This window comes from Chiloscyllium plagiosum, unplaced genomic scaffold, assembly GCF_037043375.1.
Source record: "Chiloscyllium plagiosum isolate Xiang-an unplaced genomic scaffold, Cpla_swu_hap1 HiC_scaffold_34, whole genome shotgun sequence".
Lineage (NCBI taxonomy): Eukaryota > Metazoa > Chordata > Chondrichthyes > Orectolobiformes > Hemiscylliidae > Chiloscyllium > Chiloscyllium plagiosum.
In genome coordinates this window covers 54,088,896-54,112,478 of record NW_028270172.1, presented here as the reverse complement: position 1 = coordinate 54,112,478, position 23,583 = coordinate 54,088,896, and the positions used below count along the sequence as shown (strand labels likewise).

The 23,583-nt window shown below is 45.4% G+C and overlaps 1 protein-coding gene across 2 annotated transcripts in view; it reads right to left on the bottom strand.

The window, feature by feature from the left end:
* Positions 1-23,583, bottom strand: part of LOC148141169 (uncharacterized) — a 47,109-nt gene that overhangs the window by 4,601 nt on the left and 18,925 nt on the right. For both annotated transcript variants that reach the window (XM_087978468.1, XM_087978467.1), the window contains exons 3-4: positions 4,835-4,927; positions 1,015-1,137 (exon numbers count right to left, since the gene is read on the bottom strand). In XM_087978468.1, the coding sequence (XP_087834594.1) occupies positions 1,015-1,137; positions 4,835-4,927 (216 nt within the window). The remainder of the gene's footprint in view (positions 1-1,014; positions 1,138-4,834; positions 4,928-23,583) is intronic.

Below are 23,583 nucleotides of genomic sequence, written 5' to 3'. Positions count from 1 at the left end.
TGGGAGGAAACCGGAGCACCCAGAGGAAACCCACGCAGACACGGGGAGAATGTGCAAACTCCACACATACAGTCACCCAACGCTGGAATCGAACCTGGGTTCCCTGGCGCTGTGAGGCACCATTGTTCACCACTGAGCCACTATGCTCCCCCAAATGGCAGAATTACGCAAAGAGAGAATGCTTGAGGTGCTGGGAGGGCTGTAGGGAGTGGAGGAGTGAACAGAGATGTGGAATGTTGCTGCGGCTTGAAAAGGGTCTGTATAAGGAGGTCGGTAGGGATGGGAGAAGCTCACTGAGGTCGTGTGGTGCTATTGGCCAGGAGTGTTTTAGGGCCTGCAGAAGGTTACAGTGATATCATGTTTTCTTGGGGATTAAGGAAGGTACACAGGTGGGTACTTTGGTCCAGGCTGGAGGATTTTACAGTGACGGGGGCACTGTAAGTATTGTGCAAGATTACAGAAATCGGGATTATTGTACTGAGATTAGTGAGATTGGGCATGCTATCGACACTGGAGCAATTTACACATAGGGAGAGTCGTCAGCATTGGAGTAGGTTTCAAATATACAGCAGGAATATGGGAGGGGTGGAGGTTACAGAAATAGGAAAATTTCTGGGAATAACAAGCATTCAAGACAACAAGTTGGACCAAAAGGCATGTTTCCATGCTGTATAACTGCATCACATGACAAGAGACAGTGTGAGAGAGGGAATATAGAACAGAAAGATCCCAGGATTCAAAACCATCTCCTTGAGGGAGGCCAGCTTTCCCCTCTGTTGAACTGACCCTCACTAAGACAGCACAGGCCTGGATTGATAACTGTCAACTTCCTATATTGTCAGAGGAAGGCTCAGTACAGCAGAGATGAAAATTAACAAAATGGTGGGGATTGAGCCTGGGACCATCGTGCTCTGTGTTCGTTCTTCAACACCGTATCTATGTCATGTCTTCCGGACCAAAGTTCGATCCTTTAAATACACTCTGCTCTGTTCACTGTGAGTGATCTTATCTTACTGCAGGGTTTATTGAAGGCACCAGATCTCTCTCTCCATCTCTCTAGCTGACCGGCTGTCTTCAATGTGGTGATGAAGGAAACAGGAATTGGGAGTTCTGCTGAGTCAGGAGCATCCTGAGTACCTACAGGAGACAGAGAAATGAACAGAATGGGAAATTAGACTGATGCAGTCAGGGTTACACATGGAGAATGGCACCGAGTCCCACAGAGATCTGGAATATTCCAGTCTCCATCCCTGGCTTGTGCTGCCGGTCTCTCTGGGGTGGAGAATTCTGTTGCCTCAGGATCTGGAGTAGCTGCAAAAGGCACGGTCACCGGCAACAATTAGACCCTCACGGTGACAGATATCATATGGAGTGTTAACACCAGAGTGCAGGAAGGTATCAGGATCAAACCACGGTTAGGAAGAAGGTGCACTGGGAGCAGTACTCAGGGATGAGGGAGCTATCAGTGGGCTAGGCAATGGCCTAGTGTTACTCTCACTCGACTCTTCATCCAGAATTTAATGCCGGTAGCAGGGATATCCATCTGACTGCTTAATACCCTTTAAATAAGGAAATCTGTTATGTGCTGCCAGTCGGCCTACATATGAATCCAGACCCAGAGCAAGGAGGTTGACGCTCAACTGCTCACTGGAATGATCTGGCAAGCCACTCAGCTCAAGGGCAGCTCGGGGGTGGGCATGAAATGCTGGCCAGCCAGAGAGAGCAACATCCCACGAGTGAAATAAAAACAACACTGCAGGGAGCAGTGTCCTGGCCAATCATGTTGGTAGGTTTATGGACAGGGCTTTAAACTGACAGAGAGAATGCAGGGACAGGGTTCAGGTGAAAGGAGCTTTCCAAATCCAAATAGAAAAGGTGAAGCATCAGAACAGCATAAGGACGTGACTGAATACAACCAGAAGGGAACAGGAAAGGGACAGAGTTTAACTAAAACTGTACACCAGTGAATTAGGCTGTGACAGCAATTTCTGGGAAAAAGTCAATTACAGTTTTTTTTGGAATTGTCAAAATATCAGCAATAACTTGTGACACAGGGATAAATAAGATTTGGTCCCAAGAAAGATGTGTTTACAAGAGCAACTGTGCTGTGTTCTAAACAGGGAGGGTTACAATGGCAGGAAGAAGTTTCAGGAGGCTGAAGAGGATGAGATCTGAACGAATCGACACAATTAGGAAGATTTGCTCAGAGTGCCAGAGGTAACAGAAACACCAATGTCCTGATCTGAAACAGATGACCCAGACTGGGATGGGTGTGGGGATTGGAGGTGGTTTCACAGGGAGGGTTTGGGGGCGGGCAGGATGCTCTGTTGGACGCGGGCGGAGGGTAATTTTGGATGGGTTTGGGGGTGGGCGGGGTGCTCTGTTGGTGGCGGGCGGAGGGTGATGTTGGATGGGTTTGGGGGCAGGCGGAGTGCTCTGTTGGAGTCGGGCGGAGGGTGATATTGGATGGGTTTGGGGTGGGCGGGGTGGCAAGTGGAGGGTGGCGCTGGACGGCTTTGGAGGCGGGGCGGCGTGGGTCGGTGTTGGATGGGTTTGGGGGTGAACTGTTGGAGGCGGGTGGAAGGTCATATTGGATGGTTTTGGGGGCAGGCGGGATGCTCTGTTGGAGGCGGGTGGAGGGTGGTGTTGGATGGGTTTGAGGTGGGCGGGGTGCTCTGTTGGAGGCAGGCGTAGGGTGATTGCGGAAGGGTCAGAGAAGGGTCTCTTGGTTGATCCTGGGAATGGATGATTTTCCCAATAAGAGGTGGAGTAGGTTGAGGTTGAACTCATTGAAGTTCAACCTCAACCTCATTGAAGAAGGGCTAATGCCCGAAACGTCGATTCTCCTGTTCCCTAGATGCTGCCTGACCTGCTGCGCTTCTCCAGCAACACATTTCCATCTCATTGAAGTTTAGAAAACATGAGAGAAAAAGTGAATATAAGATTCAAGACTCGGAAGAGCTTTGATCGGGTAGATGCTGGAAAGTAGGAAATTAGAAAGTACAGCACAACAATAGACCCTTCGGCCCACCATGGCTGTGCCAACCATAAGGATATTCTCTACACATGCCATCTGCACCGACATGGTCCATATCCCTCTATTCTCTGTCTGTTCAATGATGTTATTGAAAACCATCTAGTATACAATCCAGGATTCGAGCACTGATACTCATTAGTTATCTAGTGCGGATGGAGACCACTGTCACACACAGATACAGTATTGCCCTTGCTGCAAGTATATTCAGTAGCCATATTTGCATTCCTATCACTGGTTGGTCCCTATAAAAGAATTCTGCCCAATGATTGCTGCTGTTTGTTTATTCCCAGCTCCATCCAAATCGCCTCCAAATTTTGGACTTCAGTTCCACGTGGCAATTTCATTAATGCATTAACCTCATCCTTTCTTCACACCTTGTTGCCTTTTTGCCTAGCCTGCCTCGATCCCAACAAACCTTCAATATTCCCTTCCCAGCGATGGTCATTCGCAGCTACATCTCCGGAATGACGGTTCCATCATATCTGTTCACTGTCATTCCATTTGCCTTATGTCGAATGCAGGGCGTCATTCCTCAGCAGTGGGGGGGTTGAAAAAATGGTACAGATTACAGGAGATATGGAGGCTTACAGGGGCTCAAGGATATTAGCGTTAAACAGAGTTACATCTTGTCAAGAATGTCAGAGGGACAAAGGGGTTTGGGTAATTGGAGGAATTTATAGCGATAGAGGGAGCTGGATTAGCTTCTGGAGATAGGGATAGGGATGGATACAGGGAGAGGCAGGCAGACTGAGAGGCACAAACAGGAGGTGTTTCAGGGAAAAAAGTATTGTGTGTACTAACAGAGAAATGGAAGGTTGCAGCGACTAAACACGTTCACAGATATAAGAAGGCTTCTAGGTTCAGGAAGGCTACATAGATAGGAAGGCAATGGAGAATGAGCTGGAAACGTGTTGCTGGAAAAGCGCAGCAGGTCAGGCAGCATCCAGGGAACAGGAGAATCGACGTTTCGGGCATAAGCCCTTCTTCGGGAAGGGCTTATGCCCGAAACGTCGATTCTCCTGTTCCCTGGATGCTGCCTGACCTGCTGCGCTTTTCCAGCAACACATTTCCAGCTCTGATCTCCAGCATCTGCAGACCTCACTTTCTCCTCAGGCAATGGAGAATGCCAGGTTACTGGGTTGGAGACAGTTACACAGATGGGGAGGGTTGCACAAATTGGAAGAGGTTCCTGTGGTCAGGCGGGTTTGTGGGGAAAGGGTGAAGTTTAAATAGATTAAGACTGAAGGTTTGGAGAACAATAAGGAAGTTCTGAGTTTTTCACAGAAAAGGAAGGATTGTAGGAGCTGGAGAAGTTTACCCAGATAGGGACGGATGGAGAGATTTAAGGCAAATGCATTGACATAGAGAGTAGTGTTGTTAGGAGGGACTTACAGGGACAGACAGGACTGTGTGGTTTACAGGGATGAAGGAATTTAGTATCCACTGGAGAAGTTTCAGGATTAGGGTGCGAGGGATTGGAGAACCTGACAGAGACAGAGGGCATTGTGTGGACGAGAGAAGCTTCCAAACAGAGGAAGGATTATTGGGACTGGAGGATATTACAGAGATCACTACTACAACATGGGCCAGGATTGATGCTTGGGGCTTCTGTGCTGTCTCAGTGAGGACCAGTACAGCAAAAGTGAAAGCAGGACCGTTACAAGATGGTGGGAATGAAGCCGAGAATGTTGCTGTTCCTTGCCCAGCAGTGTATCTATGTCCTGAAGACAGGACATAGATACAGAATACAGAAGACCACAAACCCCTCCATGTGCTGTTTACTGTGAGTGATCTTACCGGCTGCAGGATTCACTCTCCATCTCTCTCTGGCTAGCCAAGCATCTTCAATGAGGTGATGGATGAGACAGGATTTAGCAACATTCTGATTACCTGCATGAGAGAGAAATAGACAGAATGGAAAATTAGACTGATGCAGTGAGGATGACTCATGAAACAGAGATCACGAAAATCCCAGTCTCTGTCCCTGGTCTGTGATATTGTCGATCAGAGGATTATTTTGGCTCAGGATCTCAGACCAGCTGCAAAAGTGAGAGAAGCTGACAAAGGCAGCAATTAGACCCCCACAGTGAGGGATACCACATGGAGAGATAATGAGTGCTATCACCAGAATGCAGGAAGGTGTCAGGATCAAACAACGATCATGGTGAAAGGGTTTCGATTCATGGTGCACGGGGATCAGTACTCAGTGACGGGTGAACTACGAGTGGGACAGGTGATGACCTCAGGTTATTCTCACCAGACTGTTCATCCAGAATTTAATGCCGGTGTCAGCTAAACCTATCTAACTGCTTAATATCCTTTAAGGAAGGAAATCTGTGATCGACAGCAGGTCTGGCCTACATGTGACTCCAGACGCAGAGCAACGAGGTTGACTCTCAACTGCCCCCTGAAATGACCTGGCAAGCAACTCAGCTCAAGTGCAGCTCGGGGGTGGACATGAAATGCTGGCCAGAAAAAGACAGTAACATCTCACGAGTGAATTAAAAGCAACCGTGCTGGGAGCAGTGTCCTGGCCAATCATGTCGGTCGGTTTATGGACAGGACTTTAAACTGACAGAGAGAATGCAGGGACAAGGTTCAGTTGAAAGCAGCTTTCCAAATACAAGTAGTAAACTTGAAGCATCGGAACAGCATGGAATGTGGCTGAAGACAAGCAGAAAGGAACAGGAAGGGACAGAGTTTAACTATAACTGTACATCAGTGAATTAGGCTGTGACAGGAAATTCTGGGAAAAAGTTAGTTTCAATATTCTTTCCTTGGAATGGACGAAGCATCTGCAATAAGGTAATAGACTTGTGACATGGATTAAATAATATTCGGTCACCAAAAAGATGTGGTTACAGGAGAAACAGAAGTTGGAACATAAAGATTCTATTGTACACATCCTTGAGGGGTCTCAGGGAATGCAGGATGGGTAACCCTGACAGTAATGGGTAACAAAGGCATTACAGAGAAAGACTTTGGCCTCAGATGATACAGCTGAATCAGCCTGAATGCAGATTATGAGTAATACATGTCAAAAACACAAGCAGAAGAACAGTTGTTAGGCTGCCTAACATTATTTCATTTCTCAACACTGTTACACATTCCAATGAATTCCTGTGTAATGCAAAGGCACTGTGATAATTTTGGGAGACTTCAATCTTTGTCTAAAATGATATTCTCCGAACTCCTCTCCGAATGTTTTAGTTAGTGTTTCTTTGAACAACACATTGTGTAAATGGCCAGGGATGTGACTGTCTCAGATCGACCATTGGATGATGAAGCTGAGTGAAGGAATAATGTCACACTGAGATATCGTCTGGGAAATTGTAGTAAAGTGGAATTCAAAGAGATGATGAATTTTAAAGTGACCATAAAGCACATCCTACAATCACAACCAAAGCCATTGACATGTATTTGAGAGGGGAACTGACCAAGGTAAACAGGGGAAACAGTGATGTGTATGGCTGGTAACGGACAGTGGAAAACATTTACAGTCATAGAGATGTACAGCACAGAAACAGGGCCTTCGGTGTCCAACTCGTACACGCCACCCACATATCCTAATATAATATCGTCTTATTTGCCAATACTTGGCCCAAATCCCCCTAAACCCTTCCTGTTCGTATACCCATCCAGATGCCTTTTAAATGCAATAATTGTAATAGTCTCCACCACTTCCTCTAGCAGTTCATTCCATACATGCATCACCCTCTGCCTTTTATATCTTTCCCCTCTCACCCTGAAGCTAGGCTGTCCGGTTGTGGACTCCACTACCTCAGGGAAAAGCCCTTCTCTGTTATGCCGCTCATGATTTTATAAATCTCTGTATGGTCACCCATCAGTCTCAAATACCCCAGCCCATTTAACCTCTCCCGGTAGCTCAAATCTTCCAATCCTGGCAACATCCATGTAAGTCTTTTCTGAAACCTTTAAATTTACATAACATCCTTCCGATAGGAAGGAGACAAGTATTGCACGCAATATTCCAAAAGTGACTTATCCAATGTCATGTACTGCCAGAACGTGACCTCCTAACTCCTCTACTCAATGCTCTGATCAGTAAACACAAGCATACCAAACACCTCCTTCACTCTGCTATCTACCTTCAACTCCACTTTCAAGGAGCTATGAACCTGTATTCCAAAGTTTCTTTGTTCAGCAACACTCCCTAGGAACATACCATTAAGTGCGTAAGTCCTGCTGGGATTTGCTTCCCCAAAATGCAGCACGTCACATTTATCTACATTAAACTCCATCTGCCACACCTCAGCCCATTGACCCACCCGATCCAGATCCCGTTGTAATCGGAGGTAACATTCTTCGCTATCACAACACCTCCAATTTTGGTGTCATCTGCAAGCTTACTAACTACACCTCCTATGTTCACATCCAAATCATTTATATAAATAACAAAAATAGTGGATCCAGCACCGATTCTTGTGGCACTCCACTGGTCACAGGCCTCCAGTCTGAAAAACAACCCTCCACCACCACCCTTTGTCTTCTACCTTCAAACCAGTTCTGTATCCAAATGGCTGGTTTTCCCTCTATTCCATGAGATCTAACCTTGCTCACCAATTTCCCATGTGGAAACTTTGCGAACACCTTACTGAAGTCCATATCGCTCACATTGACTGCTCTGCTCTCATCAATCCTTTTTGTTATTTCTTGAAAAACCTCAATTCAATTTCTTGAGACATGATTTCCCATGCACAAAGCAATGCTGACTATCCCTAATTAGACACTGCCTTTCCAAATACATGCAAATCATGTTTCCCTCCTTCAACGTGCCCACCTCTGACGTCAGGCGAACCGGTCTGTAGTTCCCTGGCTTTTCCTTACCATCTTGCTTAAATAGTGGCACCACCTTAGACAACCTCTAGTCTTCTGGCATCTCACCTGGGACTATCGATGATACAAATATTTCAGCAAGGGGCCCAGCAATCACTTCCCTAGCTTGCCACAGAGTCCGAGGGTACATCTGATCAGATCCTGGTAAGGTCCGAGGGAGTGTTGCTGAACAAAGAGACTTTGGAGTACAGGTTCATAGCTCCTTGAAAGTGGAGTTGCAGGTAGATAGGATAGTGAAAAAGGCATTAGGTATGCTTTCTTTTATTGTTCAGCGTATTGAGTACAGGAGTTGGGAGGTCATGTTGCGGGTGTACAGCACATTGGTTAGGCCACTGTTGGAATATTGCTTGCAATTCTGGTCTCCTTCCTATCGGAAAGATGTCGTGAAATTTGAAAGGGCTCGGAAAATATTTATAAGGATGTTGCCAGGGTTGGAGGATTTGAGCTAATGGGAGAGGCTGAACAGGCTGTGGCTGTTTTCCCTGGAGCATCGGAGGCTGAGGGGAGACCGAATAGAGGTTTACAAAATTATGAGGGGCATGGATAGGATAAATATACAAAGTCTTTTCCCTGGTGCCGGGGAGTACAAAATGAGAGGGCAGAGATTTAGGGTGAGGGGAAAAGATATAAAAGAGACCTAAGGGGCACCTTTTTCACACAGGGTGGTACGTGTATGGAACGACCTGCCAGAGGATGTGGTGGAGGCTGATACAATTGCAACATTTAAAAGGCATTTGGATGGATATACGAATAGGAATGGTTTGGGGGGATATGAGCCCGGTGCCGGCAGGTGGGACTAGATTGGGTTGGGATATCTGGTCGGCGTAACGGGTTGGACCGAAGGGTGTTTTTTCATATTGTACATCTGTATAACTCTATGACCCGATAAGGTCCTGGGGATTTATCCACCTTTATGCATTTCAAAACATCCAGCACCTCCTCCTCTGTAATATGGACATTTTGCAAGTTGACACCATCTATTTCCCTCCATTCTGTATCTTCCATGTCCTCCCCACAGTAAATACTGATGTAAAACTCTTGTTTAATATCTCCCCATCTCCTGCAGCTCCAGATGCAGGCTGCCTTGATGATCTTCAAGGGGCCCTATTCTCTCCCTAGTTACCATTTGTCCTTTATATTTTTATAAAAACCCTTTGGATTCTCCTTAACCCTATTTGCCAAAGCTATATCATGCCCCCCTTCGCCCTCCTGATCTCCTGCTTTAGTATACTCCTACTGCCTTTATACTCTCCTAAGGATTCACACTCTCTCCTGAGATACGTTTATTTTTTTTCAAAGCTTAAACCTCAATTTCTCTACTCATCCAGCATTCCGTACACCTACTGGCCTTTCCTTTCACCATAACAGGAAACTGTCTCCTGTCCCCGGACTGCCATCCTCATTTTGGAAGTCTTCCCAATTTCCAGTGATAAAGGTTTCATTCCCTCAAAATGTAAACTCCCCGATTACTGCTTCTCGCGAAACTTCCGCTAGAAAATAATGACAAAAAAAGAACTTTCCAAAGAAAGGCTTCGATGAGGTGAGCTCTGGTCAGTAACATATATCTGGAAGTTACCATAAGGACCAGGTCAGTATCAGGCACACAGACAGAATGGGTAAATAGATTCACATCGGATGTCACATCTCCCGTCCTGGGAACCTGAAGCATGCACAGCCATTCTGGAGAGTTATGCAGATATCAGGAGTGTTGCTGTGGCAAAAAGAGTTTTCAGTAATTTTGAGGGAAGATACTAATAAAGGAGGTTACAGAGGTAAGGAGGATTGTCGGGACTTTAAGAGGTTTCGCAATGTACGAGTGTTGTCAGGATTGAAGGAAGGTCCCAAGATAGGGAGGGTTTCAGATTGAAGAATTCCAAGGACCACCTTTACAGGGAGAAAGGCGGTATTCTTGACAGTGTGGAGGAATAGAGGAATCTTGGGGTCCATGTCCATTGATCCCTCAAAGCTGCTACTCAAGTTGTTAGCTTGAGGTTATGCTGCAGCTCTATCAAGACCTGGTTAGACAACACTTGGTATATTGTGTTCAATTCTGGTTGCCTCATCATCAGAAAGATGTAAAAGCTGTAGAGAGGGTGTAGAGGAGATTTATCAGGATGCTGCCTGGACTGGAGGGGAGATCTTATGAAGAAAGGTTGAGGGAATTAGGGCTTTACTTTTTGGAATGAAAAGAGACGAGAGATGACTTATTGGAAGTGAATGAGATGATTTGAGGCTTAGATAGAGAGGATAGCCACATACTTTTCCCATTGCAAAAATGGAAATAACTAGGGGACATAAATTGACGGTGATCAGAGGAAGGTTTATAGGAGATGTTAGGGGTGGGTTCTTCACACATAGTGTAGCAGGTGCGTACAATGCACTGCCAGCAGTGGTAGTAGGGTCCGATACATTAGGGACATTTAAACAACTCTTAGATAGGCAAATGTAGGGTCGGTAGGATAAAAGATCAGCACAACATTGAGGGCCGAAGGGCCTTGCGCTGTGCTGTACTGTACTACGTTCTTAATAGGGAGGGTTACAATGGCACAAAGAGGTTTCAGCAAGCTGGGAAGGATGTGATCTGAATGAAGAGACGCAAATAGGAAGGAGTGCTCGGATTGCCGAGGGTAACACTGACAGCAATGATCTGATCTGGAGCAGACGATCCGGACTGGGAGGGATGTGAGGACTGGAGGTGTTTTCAGCAGGAACGAGGACCATAGAACCACAGGGTGTTATATAAATGTGGATAGCTGTAGGGCCTACAGGTGTTCATGGAGATGGGGAGATTGGAAGGGATGGAGCAGTTTACAGGTAGAAGGATGTTGGTAGGATGGGGCGTTTCACACAGACAGCAGTGGTTTTGGTGAATGGAGCAGATTATGCAAATCAAAATGGTTTTATAGATTATAAGAACACACAGCTATGTGGAGGGCAGTCACGACTGAAGATGTTTATAGTTAAAGAAAGAATAAAGTTCTGCAGGTTATTTAGATGTAGAGGATGTGGAGTCGGACATTTTTACCAGGAGGAAAGGACAGTAATTTTGGTTAGAGACAGTTTCACGGATAAGGGAGCAGTAGTAACATAGAACATAGAACATAGAAGAATACAGCGCAGTACAGGCCCTTTGGCCCTCGATGTTGAGCCGATCCAAGCCCACCTAACCTATACTAACCCACTATCCTCCATATACCTATCCAATGCCCGCTTAAATGCCCATAAAGAGGGAGAGTCCACCACTGCTACTGGCAGGGCATTCCATGAACTTACGACTCGCTGAGTGAAGAACCTACCCCTAACTTCAGTCCTATATCTACCCCCCCTTAATTTAAAGCTATGCCCCCTTGTAATACCCGACTCCATACGCGGGAAAAGGTTCACACTGTCAACCCTATCTAACCCCCTAATCATCTTGTACACCTCAATCAAGTCACCCCTAAACCTTCTTTTCTCTAATGAAAACAGCCCCAAGTGTCTCAGTCTTTCCTCATACGATCTTCCTTCCATACCAGGCAACATCCTGGTAAACCTCCTCTGCACCCGTTCCAGTGCCTCCACGTCCTTCCTATAGTATGGCGACCAAAACTGCACACAATATTCCAGATGCGGCCGCACCAGAGTCTTATACAACTGCATCATGACCTCAGGACTCCGGAACTCAATTCCTCTACCAATAAAAGCCAGTACGCCATATGCCTTCCTCACCGCACTATCTACCTGGGTGGCAACTTTCAGAGATCTGTGTACATGGACACCAAGATCCCTCTGCTCATCCACACTACCAAGTATCCGACCATTAGCCCAGTACCCCATCTTTTTGTTATTCTTCCCAAAGTGAATCACCTCACACTTAGCTACATTGAATTCCATTTGCCACCTTTCTGCCCAGCTCTGCAGCTTCTCTATATCCTGCTGTAACCTGCCACATCCTTCCTCACTGTCAACAACTCCTCCGACTTTCGTATCATCCGCAAACTTGCTCACCCTACCTTCTAACCCCTCTTCCAGGTCATTTATAAAAATGACAAACAGCAGTGGTCCCAAAACAGATCCTTGCGGAACACCGCTAGTGACGGCACTCCATGAAGAAACTTTGCCATCAACTACTACCCTCTGTCTTCTTCCATCCAGCCAATTCCTAATCCAAACCTCCAACTCACCCTCAATGCCATATCTCCGTATTTTCTGCAGTAGCCTACTATGGGGAACCTTATCAAACGCCTTACTAAAATCCATATATACCACATCTACCGCTTTCCCCTCATCAACCTCCTTCGTCACCTTTTCAAAGAATTCAATAAGGTTTGTGAGGCACGACCTGCCATTCACAAAACCATGCTGACTATCCTTGATCACATTATTCCTATCCAGATGTGCATAAATCCTATCCCTTACAATTCTCTCTAAGACTTTGCCCACAACAGAAGTGAGACTCACCGGCCTATAGTTACTAGGGTTATCCCTACTCCCCTTTTTGAACAAGGGAACCACATTTGCTATCCTCCAGTCTTCTGGCACTACTCCTGTAGACAAAGAGGACATAAAAATCAAGGCCAATGGCTCTGCAATCTCCTCCCTTGCTTCCCAGAGAATCCTAGGATAAATGCCATCAGGCCCAGGGGACTTATCTATTTTCACCTTTTCCAGGATTTCCAACACCTCTTCTCTACATACCTCAAAGCCATCCATTCTACTTATTTGTGACTCAGTATTCACATCGACGACAATGCCCTGTTCCTGAGTAAATACTGAAGAAAAGTATTCATTCAGTGTCTCCCCAATCTCTTCCGCCTCCACACGCAACTTCCCACTACTATCCTTGACTGGACCTATTCCTACCCGAGTCATTCTTTTATTCCTAACATACCTATAGAAAGCCTTAGGGTTTTCCCTAATCCTACCGACTAAGGACCTTTCATGTCCCCTCCTTGCTGCTCTTAGCTCTCTCTTCAGGTCCTTCCTGGCTACCCTATAACTCTCAATCGCCCCAATTGAACCTTCACGTCTCATCTTAAGATAGGCCGCCCTCTTACATTTAACAAGGGATTCCAATTCCTTATTAAACCACGGCTCCCTCGCACGACCCTTTCCTCCCTGCCTGACAGGTACATAATTATCAAGGACACTCAATAGTTGCTCCTTGAACAAGCTCCACATATCATTTACACTCTTGCCTTGGAGTCTACTTTTCCAAGCCACACATCCTAAGTCATGCCTCACCGCATCATAATTTCCCTGACCCCAGCTATAACTCTTGCCCTGTAGTACACACTTATCCCTCTCCATCACGAGAGTAAAAATCACCGAATTATGGTCACTATCCCCAAAGTGCTCACCTACCTCTAATTCTAACACCTGGCCTGGTTCGTTACCCAGAACCAAATCCAGTATGGCCTCACCTCTTGTTGGCCTGTCTACATATTGTGTCAGGAAACTCTCCTGCACATATTGAACAAACACTGACCCATCTAACCTCCTCCAGTTTGGTCAAATTGGGAAGGGTGATGTTTCCACAGATAGGGGTGTAACAGCTGGAGAAGGTTATGGAGATGAGTGGGCAGATGGAGAGACTGGAACAGCTTGCATTGACAGGGTGGGAGATAGCCACGGGAGGATGTTACACATATATAGAGAGTCTTTTCAGAAGTGAATCAGATTGGAGTGAGTTCTACAGATCAGGGGTACTGCACGGACCTGAGAGGATTGTACGGTCTCCATAGATTGATTGTATCTTTCAGACTGGCAAAAGATACAAATAGCTTAAAGTCAATGTATGCTGCTTTCTTTTTCCTGAACAGAGCCTCAAAATCTCTCTGAGGAGAAAGTGAGGTCTGCAGATGCTGGAGATCAGAGCTGAAAATGTGTTGCTGGAAAAGCGCAGCAGGTCAGGCAGCATCCAGGGAACAGGAGAATCGATGTTTCGGGCATAAGCCCTTCTTCAGGAGCCATGAAGAAGGGCTTATGCTCGAAACGTCGATTCTCCTGTTCCCTGGATGCTGCCTGACCTGCTGCGTTTTTCCAGCAACACATTTCCAGCTCAAGATCTCTCATCAGCCAGGAATCTCTGAACCTACCAGATTTTCCCTTCACTCAAACACACTGGCCTTGGATTCTTGAGATTAAAAGCCTCCCATTTGTCAGTCATTTCTTTTCCTTCAAACAGACTCACCCAATCAATTGTAATCATAATGTGGAGGAGATGTTGTTGGACTGGGGTGGACAATGTTAAAAATCACACAACACCAGGTTCCAGTCCAGCAGGTTTATTCGAAGGCACTAGGCTTCAGAGCGCTGCGTTTTCATCAGGTGGTTTTGGAGGACAATCATAGGGCTCAAAATTTATAGCAACAGGATTGCAGTGTCATGGAATGTAATACCAAACAAATTTAGTTTCAGCCTTTCACCTTTTAGGATGACCACCTTCGCTTCGAAAGCTGCTGCTTCGAAATAAACTTGTTGGACTTAAACCTGCTGTTGTGCGATTTTTAATTCACCCAATCAACCTCGATTGATTCTGCCAAATAGCCCCAAAGTTGGCCCTGCTCCAGTTTCACACCTTAATCTGTGGACCTGTTTGATCTTTTTTCATAACTATGTTAAAACCAGGACAGTTGTGGTCACTGGACCCAAAGTGCTCTCTGACTGACTATTCAGTCACTTGCCTGACCACGTTATCTAAGGGGAGGTCCAGTGTTGCACCCGCCTGAGTAGAGTTTGGCCTTGTTCGAGTTACATCTCAATTTAAGAAAATTTCTTGGACACATTTGACAAATTGCACTCTGTACGGGCCTTTTAGTCTGTGGGTGGCTCAGTCCATCCAGGGGAAGTTAAAATCTACAACCAATATTACATTATTATTTCATTAGGTACGTGCAATCTCTCTACACATCTGCTCCTCTAGTATCCGCTGGCTATTTGGGAATCTTGAACACTGTCACAACAGAGTGCCCATCCCCTTTTTGTTTCTAACGTTTCAACACATGGCCTCATTTGATGACTCTTAAAGAGTATCCTCTCGAAGCGCTGTTGCTCTGACCTCCCTTATCAAAAGGGCAGCTCCCCCTCCTCACTTATCCTTCTGTCACACCTGTAGCTTCTGTATCCTGGAACACTGAGCTGCCAGTCCTGCCCTTCTCTCAGCCATGTTTCTGTTATTGTTATAATATCCCAGTCCCCAGAGCAAATCCATACTCTGAGCTCGTCTTCCTTACCAGGCAGTCCTCGTGTATTGAAATAAATGCATGTTAAACCAAAAGTCTTTTCCCTCCCTTGACTGTGCCCCTGGATATCCTGAATAGCAAACTTGTTCTCGATGGCTGATGCATTTTTCCGCTGACTGGTCGATAGGCCCTCCCTTATTGAGAGTCCCTGCCAAATCTTTTTAAACCCTCCCCGAATAACACTAACAAATCTCCCCACCGGGATACTGGCATCCCTCTGGTTCAAGTCAAACCCGTCATCTTGTATCGGTCACCTCTACCTCAAAAGAGATCTCAATGATCCAAACCTTATCCTCACCACCACCACTGCACCCCCCCCCCGCCCCCCGCTCAGCTCCTCAGCCACACATTTATCTGGCCTATTTTTCTATTTCTATCCTCACTGGGGCAGGTGGCACTGGGAGCAATCTGGAGATCACTTCCCTTGAGTTCCTGCTTTTTAACTTCTTACCTAACTCCTGACACTCATTTCACAGGACCCCATCCCATTGTCTACCTCTGTCATGTGGGCCGATGTGCACAACGACCTCTGGCTATTCACCCTCCCCTTCAGAATATTCAGTAACCGCTCAGAGACATCCTTGACCCTGGTTCCCAGGAAGCACCACACCACCCCTGGGGTCTCTTCTGCAGCCACACAGTCCCCTCACAACTGAGTCTCCTATCAGTATCACTTTCATTAGAGAGGATCTGGCAAACATATACTGGGAAGACTATCTGCAGTTTGTCCATATTTGGAAAGTGGGAGTATGTTAAAGTGATACAGTGAGAATTCAGGGCCAGTGTGTTCCTGACGAGGGAAGAGTAAAGGCAGCAAATCCAGTGAATACTGATCAAGTGACATTGTGAGTTTGATAAAGAAAACACAGTGCAATAAAACCAGGTGAAGCCATTCAAAAGTACAGGGACTGCAAGGATATCCTTAGAAATGAGGGACACACAATGACCATAAAATATCCTTGTCAGATACTATTAAGGAAAAGTCACAAGGTATTTTATCAGTATGTTTAGAATAAGAGAAATACTGAGGAAATAGTGAGGCCTGTTAGAAACCAAAGAGACAATCTGTGCATGAAGCCATAGGAAGTAGGTGAGGTTTTCAATGAATAATTCTCATCTGTATTCTCACAAGAGCCAGGGATTTTAGTTGGGATGGTGAGGTTCAAGAACATGTTAAGATCAAAACGGAGGAGGTATTAAATGTTTTCATAGGCATAAAGCTGAAGAAATCCCCAGTGCCCAATAAAATGTATCCCAGGCTGTTATGGGAGGTAAGGGAGGAGGTTGCTGGGGCCCTGGTGGATATATTTAAGAGTTTTCTGGCCACATGTGAAGTGCCGAATGACTGGAGGATAGCTAAAGTAGTTCCTTTGTTTAAGAAGGGCAGCAGGGATAGGCCAGGTAATTACAGAGCAGATAGTCTGATAGCAGGTGGAGGGAAATTATTGGAAACAATTCTGAGGATGAATCAACACTTACAAAGGTAAGGATCATCTCGGCTCAATCCTCACGGATTTGGGAGAGGAAGATACTGTCTGAGAAATTGAGTGGAGTTTTTTGAAATGGTGTCTAAAAGTATTGATGAAGGCAGTGCAGATGTTACATGGAATTGAATAAGGCCTTTGACAAGTTCACACATGGAAGGCTGATCCAAAAGTAAAGAGCCATTGGGTTCCAAGGCAAGTTGGTAAATTGGATCCACAATTGATGGACAGACTGCTTTGTGTTTGAAATTCCTTCACCAGTGGGTGTACCACAGGGATTTGTGCAGGAACCATTATTGTTTATGATGTGCATTAACAACTCGGATGTGAAAGCAGAATGAACCATTAGTAGGCTCGCAAATGACATGAAAGGTGAGGTTTTGTCCACAGTGAGGCGGATGATCTCAGTCGACAGTCCAATGTCTTTCAGATGATAATTTGAGCAGGGTTTAGTAGTGATCGAAGTGAGATAATACATTGGGAGGAATGATAAGCGACGGACAGACATAATGAACAGTAGGTCCTTGTGGAGTACTGAGGAACACAGGGACCTTGGTGGACAAGTCCATAGATCCCTGAAGGTATCAGCACAGGGAGACAGGGTGGGGAATGGACCTGACCTGGGAGTGGGATGAGGACCAACATTCTGGTGGGGCAAATTACTGGAGTGGTTTGAGAGTATATAAACTAGTCTGGCAGGGTGTTGGACCTTAAACGGTCATAAAGACAGAAAGAAGATTGAGCCTGGCACACAAGTTAAAGAGAGCAATTTCAACAGACAAGGCAGGCAAGAACATAGCAGGGAATAGGGAACAACTGATGATTAACCTGCATTTATTTCAATGCAAGGGGCCTGACAGCTAAGGAAGATGAACGCAGGGATGGATGGGAATATGGGACTGGGAGATTATAGTTATCATTGTGCTACTATCTGTGTGGAATATGCACATTCTCCCCGTGTCTGCGTGGATTTCCTCCGGGTACTGTGGTTTCCTCCCACAGTCACAAAGATGTGCAGTTTAGGTGAATTGGTCATGCTAAGTTGCCCGTAGTGTTAGGTGAAGATGTAAATGTAGGGGAATGGGTCTGGGTGGGTTGCTCTTCGGAGAGCCAGTGTAGACTTTTTGGACCAAAGAGCCTGTTTCCACGCTGTAAGTAAACTAATCTAATCAAATCATTACAGAAACACTGCTGAGGGAGGGACAGGACCAACAAATCATTGTTTCAAGATAGAGAGACCACAGGAAGCATAGAAGGGTTGGCAACAGAGGAAGGACACGTGGTAGTGGGTTTTGAGTGCATGAAACATCACAGCTATACTCAGAGAGGATATTCCTATGGGATTGGCTACTGTGTTAGTGGAACTGTGAAATAAGAATGGGACATCACTTTGATACAAGTGAATAACCTGTGAATAACCTGTGGCAGACTGAGGAAAAAATATGTCGGGAGATCTCCTGTCTGTATCTGACATATGTTTACTTCTTTTTCTGAACTAAAACCTCAAATTTTCTAATCATCAAGCATTCCTTACACCTTACCAGCCTTTCCTTTCACCCTAACAGGAATACTGTATACTGTCTCTGGACTGCCGTTATCTCATTTTGGAAGGGTTCCCAATGGTAAAGATTTCATTCTCTCAAAATGGAAACTCCCCAATTACTGCATCTCGCCGAATTGCCACTTAAAAATAATGAAAAAAATAAAGACCATTTCAAACAAAGGCTTTGATGTGGTGAGCTCTGGTCAGTCACATAGATAAACACGGAGAGTGCTTTCTACCTGAGCAGCACCAGGTCAGTGTCAGGCACACAGACAGAATGGGCAAATAGATTCACATCTGAGCTCACATCTCCTAGCCTGGGAATCTGAAACTGTGCACAGCCATTATGATAAATATCTGCATAAATAGGACAGCGAGATCAGCCCAATAGTCTGATCAAAAAGAGTCAGTCATTCAAATTGTAATATCCTTCAGGTTCCACAACCCATTCTCAGTCCCATCCTGCAGGTTCTATGAATCCCGCTCCCTCTAGCCTCCTGCAGGATCCACGTCCCTTCTTATATTTGTAGCATCCTCCAGGTTCTGCAGCCCTTCCTACTTCTGTAACATGACCCGGACTCTACAACCCTTCCTTCCTCTGCAATGTTCCCCAGAGGGGACTGGAGGGTGATGGGGGTTACAGAGACAGTGAATGATATCAGGATGGAACGGTGTTGCCGATATTAGGAATACTGCTGTGTTAAAAAAAAAGAGGCTTCAGGACTTGAGGGTTGATGCTAATAAAGGAAGTTACAGAGCGAAGGAGGATTGTCGGGACATGAAGAGGTTTCACTGTTTGCGAGAGTTGTAGGGATCAGAGGAAGTTACCAAGATAGGGAGGGTTTAAGATTGCAGGATTCCACAGACAACCTTTACAGGGTGAAAGGCAGGATTCTTGACAGTGTAGAGGAACAGAAGAATCTTGAAGTCCATGTCCATAGATCCCTCAATGTTATCACTCAAGTTGATTGCCTTGTTCAGAAGGTGTTGGCTTTCATTAGCAGGGGGATTGAGTTTAAGTTCCATGAAGTTATGCTGCAGCTCTATCTGGTTAGATTACATTTGGTATATTGTGTTCAGTTCTGGTTGCCTCATTATCAGAAAGACGTGGAAGCTTTAGAGAAGGTACAGAGGAGATTTATCAGGAGTGGAGGTCTAATCAAGAAAGGTGTGGAGGCTGAAGAGATTGGAGACACTGAATGAATACTTTTCATCAGTATTCACTCAGGAACAGGACATTGTTGTCGATGTGAATACTGAGTCACAATTAAGTAGAATGGATGGCTTTGAGGTATGTAGAGAAGAGGTGTTGGAAATTCTGGAAAGGGTGAAAATAGTTAAGTCCCCTGGGCCTGATGGCATTTATCCTAGGATTCTCTGGGAAGCAAGGGAGGAGATTGCAGAGCCATTGGCCTTGATTTTTATGTCCTCATTGTCTACAGGGGTAGTGCCAGAAGATTGGAGGCTAGCAAATGTGGTTCCCTTGTTCAAGAAGGGGAGTAGGGATAACCCGAGTAACTATAGGCCGGTGAGTCTCACTTCTGTTGGGGGAAAAATCTTAGAGAGAGTTGTAAGGGATAGGATTTATGAACATCTGGATAGGAATAATGTGATCAAGGATAGTCAGCATGGTTTTGTGAAGGGCAGGTCGTGCCTCACAAACCTTATTGAATTCTTTGAGAAGGTGACTAAGGAGGTGGACGAGGGGAAAGCGGTAGATGTGGTGTATATGGATTTTAGTAAGGCGTTTGATAAGGTTCCCCATGGTAGACTACTGCAAAAAATACGGAGCTATGGCATTGAGGGTGGGTTGGAGGTTTGGATTAGGAGTTGGCTGGCTGGAAGAAGACAGAGGGTAGTAGTTGATGGCAAAGGTTCATCTTGGAGTGCTGTCACTAGCGGTGTTCTGCAAGGATCTGTTTTGGGACCATTGCTGTTTGTCATTTTTATAAATGACCTGGAGGAGGGGTTAGAAGGTTGGGTGAGCAAGTTTGCGGATGATACGAAAGTCGGAGGAGTGGTAGACAGTGAGGAAGGATGTGGCAGGTTACAGCGGGATATTGATAAGCTGCAGAACTGGGCAGAAAGGTGGCAAATGGAGTTCAATGTAGCTAAGTGTGAGGTGATTCATTTTGGTAAGAGTAATAAAAAGATGGGGTACTGGGCTAACGGTCGGATACTTGGTAGTGTGGATGAGCAGAAAGATCTTGGTGTCCATGTACACAAATCTTTGAAAGTTGCCACCCAGGTAAATAGTGCGGTGAAGAAGGCATATGGCGTACTGGCTTTTATTGGTAGAGGAATTGAGTTCCGGAGTACTGAGGTAATGTTGCAGTTGTATAAGACTCTGGTGCGGCCGCATCTGGAGTATTGTGTGCAGTTTTGGTCCCCATACTATAGGAAGGATGTGAAGGCACTGGAACGGGTGCAGAGGAGGTTTACCAGGATGTTGCCTGGTATGGTAGGAAGATCGTATGAGGAAAGGCTGAGGCACTTGGAGCTGTTTTCATTGGAGAAAAGAAGGTTTAGGGGTGACTTGATAGAGGTGTACAAGATGATTAGGGGTTTAGATAGGGTCGACAGTGAGAATCTTTTTCCACGTATGGAGTCAGCTATTACAAGAGGGCATAGCTTTAAATTAAGGGGGGGTAGGTATAGGACAGATGTTAGGGGTAGATTCTTTACTCAGCGAGTCGTGAGTTCATGGAATGCCCTGCCAGTAGCAGTGATGGACTCTCCTTCATTATGGGCATTTAAACGTGCATTGGATAGGCATATGGAGGATAGTGGGCTAGTGTAGGTTAGGTGGGCTTGGATCGGCGCAACATCGAGGGCCAAAGGGCCTGTACTGCGCTGTATTCTTCTATGTTCTATGATAATACAATTGATTAATGTTTTTTGGAGGAAAATGGTACAGAGGTTAAGCAGGACATTGCGGAGCTCAGGGTTCAGAAATCTGAAATAAAAATGGGTTATCCTGAAGGTTGGAATTAAAGAAAGGCACATCACAGAGATTTGTGACGGTGGACAAGATTAGAGATAGGGAGGGTGTTGAGACTGGAGGAGATTAGAGATTGGAGGATGTTGCAGAGATTGAGATGTTTTTGATGCAGAGATAGTGATAGTTCTGAGGCTAGAGAGGAATTATAGAGATAAGGATGAGTTGTTAGCTTTCCCAACACTACCTCTTTACTGATAATAGTTTCTCTGTCCTCATCTGCCATTGCCTCCAAAGGCCTGCGACAATGAGAGTACGCAGATAGTATGTTCCCGTTAAGGCCAAGGCTGGGAGGCGTTGAGAATGCTGCATGACCTGAGAAATTGAGTCTCTGGTCAAGAAAATGAAGAAAGGATATGGCAGTAGGTTTGAGTGAATCCCGAGAGGACTATAAGGGCAGTAGGAGTATACTCATAGGAAACCAGGAGGCAAAAAGAGGGAAATAGGTTTAAGGAGAATCCAAAGAGATTCTACAAATACACTAAAGACAAAAGAATAACTAGGCAGAGAATAGCGACCCTCAAAGATCAGCAAGATTGTCTATGGAACAGCAGGAGGTGGGAGAGATTCTGTAAATATTTCATGTCAGTTTTTACTGAAAGGGGGGATATGGAAGTTAGAGAAGTTGGAGAAATAAATAGTGATAACTTGGCAAGTGTACATATTACAGAGGAGGTGGTACTGGATGTCTTAAAATGCATAAAGGTGGATAAATCCCTGGAATCTGATCAGGTGTATCCCAGAACTTTATGGGAAATTAGGGAAGCTTTTGCTGGGCCCCTCGCTGCGATATTTGTATCATCGATCACCACAGGTGATTTGAGAAAGGTAGTAAGGAAAAGCCGGGGAACTATAGACCGGTGAGCCTGAAGTCAGTGGCAGAGAAGTTGTTGGAAGGGATTCTGAGGGACAGGATTTACATGTCATTGGAAAGGCAAGAAATGATTAGGGAGAGTCAGCATGGCTTTGTGCATTGAAATCATGAACTTGGACTTGAGAAAGACACAAGGTTTCATGTAACACACTGGTTAGCAGGTTCAATACCATAGAATTCTGGTGGAACTCGCTGTTTGGATACGGAATTGGCTGGAAGGTCAAAGAGTCATAGATGGACAGCACAGAAACAGAGACCCGTCGGTCCAACCAGTACATGCTGATCAGATATCCCAATGCAATCTCGTCCCACCTGTCAGCACCCGGCCCATATCCTTCCTAGTCATACACGCATGAAGATGCCTTTTAAATGTTGCAATCTTAATGGCCACCACCGCTTCCTCTGGCAGCTCATTCCATACACGTACCACCCTCTGTGTGAAAACGTTGCCCCTCAAGTCTCGTTAAAGTCTTTTCCCTCATACCATAAACCTAGGCCCTCTAGTGCTGGGATCCCCCACGCCAGGGAAAAGACTTTGTCTATTTATCCTATCCATGCACCTCATGTTTTTATATACATCGATAAGATCACCTCTCAGCCTCCAACGCTGCAGGGAAAACAGCCCCAATCTATTCAACCTCTATTTAACCCCCAACCTAGCTCAAATCCTCCAACCCTGGCAACGTTCTTGTAAATCTTTTCTGAACCCTTTCAAGTTTCACAACATCCTTCCAATAAGAGGGAGACCAGATTTGTACGCAACGTTCCAAAAGTGGCCTAACCAATGTCCTGTACAGCCACAACATGACCTCACAACTTCTGTACTCAATGCTTTGTCCGATAAAGGAAAGCATACCAAATGCCGCCTTCACTATCCTATCTACCTGCACTCCAAGGTCTCTTTGTTCAGTAACACTCCTCAGGACCTTGCCATTAAGTGTATAAGTCCTGCTAAGATTTGCTTTCCCAAAATGCCACTCCTCAGCCCATTCACCCATCTGATCAAGATCCCATTGTACTCTGAGGTAATCTTTTTCACTGTCCACTACACCTCCAGTTTTGGTGTCATCTCACAAACTATACCTCCTATGTTCACATCCAAGTCATTGATATAAATGACGAAAGGTAGTGGATCCAGCAGTGATCCTTCTAACACTCCACTAGTCACAGGCCTCCAGTCTGAAAAGCATCCTCTGTCTTCTGCCTTTGAGCCAGTTCTGTATCCAAATGGTTAGTTCTCCCTGTATTCCATGAGCTCTAACCTTGCTGAGTCATATTGGAGGGTGCTTTTTGGACTGGAAGCCTGTGATGAGCAATATGCTGTCAGGCTGGGTGCTGGGTCCACTGCTTTTTGCCATTTATATAAATGATTTCCATGTGAATATAAGAGCTATGGTTAGTAGGTTTACAATAGACACCAAAATTGGTGCAATGGACAGCAAAGTTACCTGAGATTACAATGAGACTCCAATCAAATGGGCTGAGGAGTGGCAGATGAAGTTTAATTTAGATAAACGTGAGGTTCTTCATTTTGGAAAAGCAAATCAGGGTGGGACTTATACACTTA